Genomic DNA, 9,866 nt, shown 5'->3' with positions numbered 1-9,866 from the left:
ATATATATATATATATATATATATATATATATATATATATATATATATATATATATAATTATTATTTGGTGATGTTTAATGTCGAACGTAGCTCAATAGACGTGTAAAAAGTGACAAGATTGATTAAAAAGTGTTTTTGAGATTTTTTCAGTGGATTAGTGTAAAATTGATATGTTAAAGTAATATTGAAAATATTCAGTTGTTCTAAATTTATTGTCATGAAGAATTGCTTGCATAAAAAAAAAACTTTGTTAGTGATGTGTGTTCAATGTTTCGATCTACAAATATCCCAAAGTTAACGTGTGTTCGGAGTCGAAATGGGATTCGAAATTGCGGTCGGAGGAATCGAAGAGCCCTGTTGACAGGAACATTCCCAATTTCCTCATGGGGAAAACCGCGTAATAGGTCCCCGTTGTTGGTTACTACACGCATACTACAATCGGCTACGTGCTGACTCAGGTGTTTCGTGACTGCGGTTTGGACCGAAGCAGCGATCGCCGATCGATTAGCCACGACATGTTAATTCTGCGATGAACACTGATCAACAATTTCCACCACTTGCGGTATGCAACGGGAGAATTGAGAAGCCGATACGACGAATGCTAGAGATAGAAATCTTACGCGAGATGTTATTTTAAATGATGTCTTATTGATTCAGTAGAAATTAAAAGAGAAAGATATCGCGTTATATTTAATATGAAATTTTCTGATATCGCTGCTGTAGAGTAATTTAGCATCTTTATAGAAATGACAATTATTAGAAACCGTAGGCATTACGAGGAAACGGTTGATAAAATAGAATCGTAAAAGAAGGAAACATTTATTACAAATAATAAGTGAGGAATAGAAGAAAAAAAATTTAGGAGAAACTATTAAATCGAGGGAGAAATTCTCGTCATCATGGTGAGTAATTCTTTGGATGCATAAAATTCACTGAAATCCCAATTAACTCTTTGTGTTTAATAATTTGTCGATACTTCGTCGATGTTATCAAAGAAAAAATCGCCCCGAATGAAACAAGATTATTTAAAATAACATTTTAAATAATCCTAAGCAACTTGAAAAAAATCATACGTGTGCAAAATTCTTTAACGCGCTAACAACGGAATCATCCTCTGTTCGTATTCAAAACGACTGATCGATATCATCCCGCCATATTCGGCACTCGAAGCGACGCTTTGCCATGGTCTGCATTTATAAACGTGAAAAATGCGGTGTTTTTACAGCGAGAATTTCGGGAAATAAACCTTAGTCTCACCGCGAAAGAGTCTCGGGAAACCACCTACTCGGAAGAGGCGCATCGTTTGTTTGAACTCTCGTGCCGGGTCCGCGTGCTTCAAAGATACCAATGTTTGCTATTTTTCCTGCCTAAAGGTTCATTGAAACTGTGGTGCGTGATGTGTCACTTTTTCGATATAAAAATGCAACATGAAAATGAAAACGCAAACAGAAGAAAAAAACCGATGACAAACAATTTATACATAAAAAGTAGAACAACAACGTAAAGAATAAGTTTGTATTTGTGATTGAATGTAATTAAATATACTATATATATACTATACTATATATATATATATATACATCACGCATATATATATATGGCAAATCATCAAATCAGAAAACGAAAGAGAAAAATACTACTGTTGATTTCGATACTGTTCTATCTTATAAGTTAAATGTTATTAATTAAAATCCTCACATTATTGAGAAGGAAACTTAGTCTCTTTTTCAATGAAAGAAAACAGTTTTAAATAGAAAAGTCTAAGATATATGGTACACCCTTTTACAAAGAGTCAGAAATAGAAAAAAATATATATTTTTGACATGCGGATCCTTTGTCTCGTTTATAGCTTTCGTACCGTATATTTACGATCCTCGACGTAAAAACTCGAGGAACCTTCCTGTTTCCACCCTCTTGTGAGTCACTCGTTGTTCCACGTAGAAATAGACGAGGGCAGAGAATACACACCCTTATTTCAACTTGACAGTTCTCATATATTTCATCATAATTTTTATTCTGCATCTGAAATTTTATTAAAATTCATTTATAAAATTCTTTTAGAAAAAAGAACATATATATGTATATAACAGCTCTAATTTTATCTGAGAAAATTTAATCAAAGATTATTGAACGATCATTCTTCATTACTTCATTACTTTATTACATTCCTGGAATTTTTATCTTTCAACAAATTATTTACTATTTGTGTAATCTTTATTATACATATACATATATATGATAGGCATGATATCATAAAAGGAAAGAGAGGGAGTTAAGAATAGACATTCTAGACAACGAGAATAGCGGTGAAAGTTGCCTTCCCGACGCGTCGCGTCACAGCGGCGCCTGTGCTCCGATTCGTGGCATGGTGTTCTGTCTTTTGCCAAGTATACCAAGAATCGATACCTATGCCATCCCGATAGTCCTTGATTCAGGGTACGCGAACAGTGATTTTCACCTTTGGAAGAAGTATATTGTATAAATCGGCCAAAATTGAAATCTCGAAATTTGAATATATAATTGCATTATTATATAATTATATAAAACTTGCATATGAGATACATTATGTTTCATAGCTGTAGTACTACAGACATAAAAGATATAGTATATATATATATATATATATATATATATATATATATATATATATATATATACGCATGTATGTATATATAATGTATATGCAATTAACACAATTTTGACGAATAACAGAGGGTGCCGGGTGGAGGAGGTGTAATCGTGGGGGGTGGCGGAGGATCGGCCACCCCCCAAGGGGCGCAGCAAGGTAACCATAACCTCGTTTATCGTGTGGTGAGCTCACGACATCCGGGTCATCATCCCCACGTGAAGAAGTCCGACAGTTCTCAGCAAACTGAGAGCTCGGCCTTCAAACACCAACAGCAACAGCAGCAGCAGCAGCAACAACAACAACAACAACAAGGCTCGAACGGCTGTAGTTCCAATAGTCAGCAATGGAAAAAATATATCGAGGCCGGCGCCGCGAGGGATCGGGAGAGAGACAAGGAGGGCGCACCCCCCAGCCCTAGTCCCTCCAGAAGATCACAGGTTCAGTCTACGATACTAATTAGCACTTTGAATATTTGAATTATATAGAATGTTAATGATAACCGCACAACTTTGTCATAAAATACAGGATAAACACCGGAAACAGGCCATGGCCGAATATGCAAACGGCGAGAAACCGCAGAAAGTTTCATCGGGCACGTCGACCACTAGCAGTAGTAAGGTTCGCGGGGTACCGCAGAGTTTTGGCTACGTGAAAAGACACAGCGCCGGCACCACTCCGAGTCCCAATGGGGTTCAGAATGGCGGCAAGGATGCGACCAGGACGGCCCAAGTCAGCGCGGTGCCGAGGACCAAGGTGATATTGAAAGTTGCAATTATTCTTGCTGTTCAATCGAATCGCTAAAATGTGCTCATTTGATAAATGAACACTTTTGGACGCAGGTCAAAGTATCCGGCGGTACCCAGACGTGCACCACAGAGTTGCAGGCAAACTCGTCGGCATCCAGTCAAGGTCACCACTATAAGAGCTACAGTCTCACGGGTCCTAGTGCCAGCCAGCTCTCGCAGTCGGTGCGCGATCGTCTCATGCTAGGCTCCCAGAGTCTACCCAAACCCGGCAGTCCGGAATTTACCGCTCTCTTCGCGGCTGCTCATCATCGCGAGCGAGGAGCTGGCGTTGGACCGACAAGCGCGTCCTTCTCACCTCGAGTGCTGAAACCGTCCGATGGTAGTCTCAGTGACACGTGCAGCAATTACGCCGCGCCTGATCTGCAGGGCTACTACACGTCTAGCAGCCCTTATACCACCTCGTGGATGAGACACAGCAACACCTATACGCCAAGCGGGCGATCGCAAGGTAATTTTATCTTTTTGTCGCAGTCACTGTGAATTAAACTGAATTTTGTTATGTTATATCGAAACTACGACGATTTCTTTCAGGGATGGGCTTGTGCGAAGCGGACAGCGTAGAGTCATTGGGTTCGCATCGCGCGAGTCTAACGCACGCTCGTCTCCTGATGCATCAAAGGGATTCCACAGGTTCCCCGGCACCGCCTAGATTGAACAGAAGCAACTCTATCAGGTGAGTTAATTTTGTCGCGTTATCAGTTTGCATTTTGTCAGCGTCAATTTTGATAGGTTCTTGAATCACCGATAACATTTTTTTCGGCTTTCTCTCTTCTCTCTCTGTGACTCACTTTTACGAATAATCGACCCAAATGTAAAATAACGCAGGACAATCTGATTGACCGTTTTAGCCATCTGCGGGACAGGACATTCCCAAGGTAGTGCGAAAGTGTCTAGCGTACATACAACGAGCTCATTTGCCACGCATAAGTATCAAAATGACGTGATGAGTAGAGTCGTCGCGTATACACACATATATACACACACACACACACACACACACACACACAATTGTACGTACATGCTCGAGAGTCGTTCTTGCAAATATTTACGAGCCTCTCTTAATCCTCTCCGTTAATCCTGAACAAATCCTTGGATTCGAAGATTTTTCACCATCATTAAATCTTAAATTCTAAGAAAATTGAAACACCGAAATCCTTGAATGCTGCAAAATAAAATCAATTCCAAATCTTTGGACCTTCGGATTCTCTCCTTCAAATCTCAAGGATTAACTCACGCAATCACGCATACGTATTCACCGAGTGTATTTCACGCGTCGTATAATTGAGGCTATGTATTGGATTGTTACGAAAGTTTGTAGTGATTTTTTTACAGAAAAATTTGTATCTCACAAAATTTATATCTTTAGGTGTTGTATTATTTCTCGACTAGTTAAAAAAATTTCCAAAATTTATCTTTCCGGTCTAAAGATTGAATTGGCCTAGCTGGGACTTTTCTTTTTCAAGTATCGTGGAGTTATTTTCGTCATGAAGAGAACTCTCTCGAAATAAATACTAGTCACAGAGAGTGCCAAACGTGAAGAATAACGTAATGAATTAAGATAGAACAAATGGAACAGTTATATAAGAGCACATATTTTCGCCAAATTTACCGGATCATCGTAATCTGTGGAAAAAAAATCACTATAGATGTTCCAAACCAATACATATTGCCGTACTAATCGTTATTCGTACAGCAAATTTGTCTATTGTGTCAAAGTTCGTGTTTCGATCGTGTTGCTTGTACAGCTGCATGCGCGATGCTTCATCGATATTCCAGGCCAACCAATTGAAAGCCATTCGCTGTGTATTTATTCATTCTGTTATTTGTCACATCGTTAGAAATATATATCATACAACGCTTGGTGGAACACAGTCTGGTTTGCGATTAAACCGCCGATGAGAACGCTGAGTCCTCGAGACACTCGAGGCCGTTTGTTTTTCTGTGTCTCTTGTTACGCTTTCGTGCGGAGAAATTTGTAAACTCGTAAACTTGGTCTCTCAAGATTAGACTTTTCGACATTCCCGCGCAGCCTATTCGCGAAGTAAACTGGCCGAAAGACGATTCCTTCGGAGTCTAGCTCTAGGAGGAATGTAGAAACGCTGCGTGGGGGATCTAGAGGGCTGCGCTTGTGTTTTCGCAGATCCACCAAGAGCGAAAAGATGTATCCGTCGATGCTCGCGCGAGGAAGCGGTGCCTCGTCATCGGTGGGCGAGGAGGTCGGAATTGGTATGGGGGTCAGTGTAGAGCCGTATTACAGCGTTCCCGTAGGATCGACCGGCTGCACAGGCCAACACTGGTCCCAGCCGACGTCACCGACACCCACGCACACTTCGCGCCAACCACCGAACTTGTACCAGCATGTACACAAGGACGACGACAGTGAGTGTCGACGTTCGATGCGACATTTGCCACTACGTAGGATTTCATCATCTTTTATCAAACGATCGCTTATTCGAAATGCTTTTCGCGTCGGTAAATCGTCAAATTCGCGAGATCATGCGATAGGCTATTAGATGTTGGAATTGATCGCGGAGAAAATAAAGAGATTAACGCACGCTGTAAAGAAGGGATACCTTTTGCTTCTTCTTCAGTTCACGGCTCATCGGTATCGCTGGTGTCGACTGCGAGCAGCCTTTACAGCTCGGCTGAGGAGAAGCAGGCACACGAGTTGAGAAAATTGCGGCGTGAGTTGCTGGATGCTCAGGAGAAGGTGCACTCACTGACCAGCCAGCTCTCTACAAACGTGAGTACTGCACATTATTCGCACACTATTGTAAAATTACCTTCGCTATCGCTGTTGGCTTTTTTCAATTTTACACGAGTATTTGCCATTTCCGCGATTCGTGCTCGAGCCTAAACGGTAAGTTGCAATTGCTAATAATAACGATTAATTAATGCGACCGTATCTATCATGATCGTAACACGTCGAGTTAACTGTGTGGTAACGGAACAAATTGGCGTAGATAATTAGCCGTAATTAATCGACAATTAGCGGAACAACGAGCCGGCAGTCCGACTGGTCTCTAACGACTTTGAATTCCCCGGAACCTGTTGTGACGAACTATGCACGCGATCCTTTTCTTCCGATTTCCCCCCGAGCTTCCACTCTCGAGTGTTGCGTGCGTAAAATATAAAAGTAACATTTTATATGAAAAGAAATTGAGTAGAAACAGTACCGCAATATCTCGATCTTTTCCTGCAATGAGTAGTAAAAATATTTGTTGGAAAAACACTTTTCGCGAAAACGCAGCAGCGGAAAACGCTGCAACGCGTCGTCAACGGTCAAAAGACCATTGAATAGTTTTACTTTTTCATTGACTCATGTCGTAATGTGCATCTCGCTAAGAAGGAACGTTTTCGCTTGAAAATGAGCGCGCTTCTCAACACGCAGTCGAATGGCTGCGAGGATAGCCGCGCACCAACCAATAAGATCGAGCGTCGCTCGGGCCCCGTAGATCCCCGTACGTAGATCGTTTTGCGCGCTCAGTTTACGTCGAGACGCGCAGCGCACTCGACGTCTCGTGTGTTTTTGTGAATCGATCGCGCCGTACACCAGTGTTAGTGTTTTGTTTTTGCGATCGAGATCGATACAGTTCGTAAAATAGTTGGAACGTGAGACTTCGATGAAGTGGATTATGTGCGAAAGGGTAATCGGATCGGAATTGTTAGTTTGAGTCTATATAGATTTCATGGTTGCATACAATTGATCGGGAAATAGTATCATACCTTCTGATACGTTATCACGCGATATCGGGTTATCTAGCTCACCAATGCTACGCGATCACAACACATTTTTGTCTCGTATTAAACGGCTTTTTCAAGAGAGAAATGAGAAAAATTTATCGGCGCTCGTATTACTCGAGGAGTCACTTTATGTAACTCTTATGTAACTCTGTGTTTACGTTGCAAGCTTGCAATTTAAGTAGTTGACGATTCTTATCGATAAGGAACCAGTGTGAAACCAGTCATGTCTCACGCTGTAAATAATTTTTACCGATCAAAAAGAGTTGATCAATCATTTCTACAACCGCATCTTTGTAATATAACTTGATCGAATGAATGTAAATGAATGAATTAATCTAAAATTGATTGACTAAGCAACAATAATTTATGATCGTGTTTTCTTCCGAGTCGAGAAATCAAGAAAATTATATTAGGAAATGAAAGAAATTGCATAGCGCGACCACATCGTATTTTCGTGAATAAAAGCCGGATTCTTGACGCAAGATTTCGCGTTACACTAGATGCCTTCATCTCGCTGGATATCGCGATTCTCTAAGTATGCCACATTTCTCTCGCGTACAACACGGTAACCTCTTTGCGATATTCAGTATCGAGGATGCCCATCCGCAATGAAATCAATTGCTGTAGGAATACAAATTTACTTGTATCTTCTTCGTATTGCAATTTACTTGTACCTTCTTCGCATTAATCGCAACCGTAATTTAGTAGGATATGGTTGCCCCATTGTAGAAATTTCGACTGTTCGAATTCACTAATCAGTTGGCATCAATTAGCTAAGTGAGAAGTGTTATTCTAAAGGAAAAATAAGATTAACTCGTCATAATTTCGCTCCATTGCACTCTGATGCATCCAAGTGTATCTCAATGATGCACTTGTAACAGGGGTCCTCATGGATGCCACGATATCGCGTTCATCGCACTCTTTGACGCACGTGTGTACGTATATGGCTGAAATAGAGGGAGCTCGCCGTTCCTAGGAGTCGTGGATTTTTGCGCGTCGTTTAGCTCGCTGTTTCTCATCGTACATTCCCGCCGCGTACGCCGTCGTCGTCGTCGTCGTCGTCGTCGTCGTTGTCGTTGTAAGCCATCGTCTTCTCGGTCGCTCTTCTTCCCTTCGCTGTACTCTTTCGATCAAAGAAATCTCGCAAACATCGTATATAGTTATCGATGCAGGAAACGTTGCTCTTTCTTAATAGAAGATTCGAGTTGCGGTAAGAATACAAAAAACGATAAATAATGGAGCAACTTGTAAAAAACTGATCAATGCAAATGGCTGAACAAACTAACTAGATTTTTGGGCTAGTAGCACTAACCTGCCCTTTTTCGTCGTCGCGTATTGGAAAATGTTAAAATTGCAAGACTCATGCAAAAATACTGCTTCGTTCTGGCCACTTTTTGATTATAAAAAGAATTCTCAGTCGCCAAAAATCAACGCTAAAACACAATTGACCGTATTTTCAGCAGAATCTCATTCTCGCCGTGAAATTGTAATTCCGGCTTATTCAATGAACAAAGCGCTGTCGAAAATTTACGAAGGCGATTAGTGAAATACTCTAAATACTCAAAGGCCATGGAAATGGAAAGATTCGGCGCACCTTGTCACTGATCCCTGCCAGACATTGTGTCAAAAAGAGCGGGGATTGTCGACAATACGAACCGCGCGATTTGTCCGCTTTGTTCGAGGGCCTGAATGCCCGAGATTTACAGTCCCGTCTGACCCTGCGATTTACGACGACAACGATCGATTGTTCGCATCGCGGAGAAGAACCCTCTGAATCATCCTTCGGGAATATCGTTCTCGCGGTCTATGTCGGAATTTCAATTATTCATTAACATTCGAATGTTCGTATAAAAAAAAGACTTATCACGTATGTTATTTCCGATCTTTCTTTTATACTCATTGCTCAATCACAACACACATCTCGACTATGTGGCGCAGAAGCGTTTCTCGATCTAGATAATAGGCTGAATCGATTCTCCTCACATAATTAGAAACAGAGAGATCGTCCATGATCGTTGCAAACGGGCCGGTCAACGGGAATATATCGCTGGCCTAGATATCCCATGTGTATACATATGTATACGTAGGTATATCCTATTAGCAATTCTAGCGCATGACGACGTTTTTCTCGCGATATTCCCGACCAACGCGCATACTCTTGCGATTAAACGATGCAAATCTCTCTCTTCTTTTTGCTTCATTGCGTCTGGTTCGCCCCTCTTTCAAGTTGTACAGTAGCATTGTTATTGAAGTCGATAAAATTTGCTTTGTTTCGAAAGAGAGAGAGAGAGAGAGAGAAAGAGAGGGAGGCTCTTGTTTAGTAAATTTAATTTTAATATCTTCTCTTAATCTTTCTCTCAAAATACTAAATTTCGAAAACAATATTTTATTACCAAATCTGTGTGTGTGTGTGTGTGTGTGTGTATGCGGTAGGGGGAGGTGCAATGTTTTGTCAATGTATTCATAGTAATTCCTCATATAATCATTTATTCATGTTTCTAAATTCGAATGCAGTATGGTTCAGTCGCGGATCCGTCTATCACCTGATTAGTAATTCAGGCGCGCACCGGGCTCCTCTTTCTTCTTCTTTCCACACTTTTACGCATTCGATCACGCGGCGCATACATTTCCATTAATTAATTTGTACTCTCGGACTAACCGCACCCATACCGTGCACGCCGCACAG

The 9,866-nt window shown here is 41.0% G+C and overlaps 1 protein-coding gene across 9 annotated transcripts in view; it reads left to right on the top strand.

Annotated features, from left to right (window-relative positions):
- LOC116847560 (protein sickie) overlaps nt 1–9,866 on the top strand; it is a 108,279-nt gene that overhangs the window by 81,368 nt on the left and 17,045 nt on the right. For 7 of the 9 annotated variants that reach the window (XM_032822697.1, XM_032822661.1, XM_032822679.1 and 4 more), the window contains 7 exons: nt 2,714–3,067; nt 3,156–3,383; nt 3,470–3,884; nt 3,968–4,109; nt 4,285–4,311; nt 5,577–5,815; nt 6,028–6,179. In XM_032822697.1, the coding sequence (XP_032678588.1) occupies nt 2,714–3,067; nt 3,156–3,383; nt 3,470–3,884; nt 3,968–4,109; nt 4,285–4,311; nt 5,577–5,815; nt 6,028–6,179 (1,557 nt within the window). The remainder of the gene's footprint in view (nt 1–2,713; nt 3,068–3,155; nt 3,384–3,469; nt 3,885–3,967; nt 4,110–4,284; nt 4,312–5,576; nt 5,816–6,027; nt 6,180–9,866) is intronic. The other 2 variants (XM_032822670.1, XM_032822726.1) reach the window with 1 other exon arrangement.

The sequence above is a fragment of the Odontomachus brunneus genome, unplaced genomic scaffold (assembly GCF_010583005.1).
Source record: "Odontomachus brunneus isolate Ranch 3 - 2012 unplaced genomic scaffold, Obru_v1 Obru_scaffold_004, whole genome shotgun sequence".
Classification (NCBI taxonomy): domain Eukaryota; kingdom Metazoa; phylum Arthropoda; class Insecta; order Hymenoptera; family Formicidae; genus Odontomachus; species Odontomachus brunneus.
This window is presented reverse-complemented; position numbering and strand designations above follow the sequence as displayed.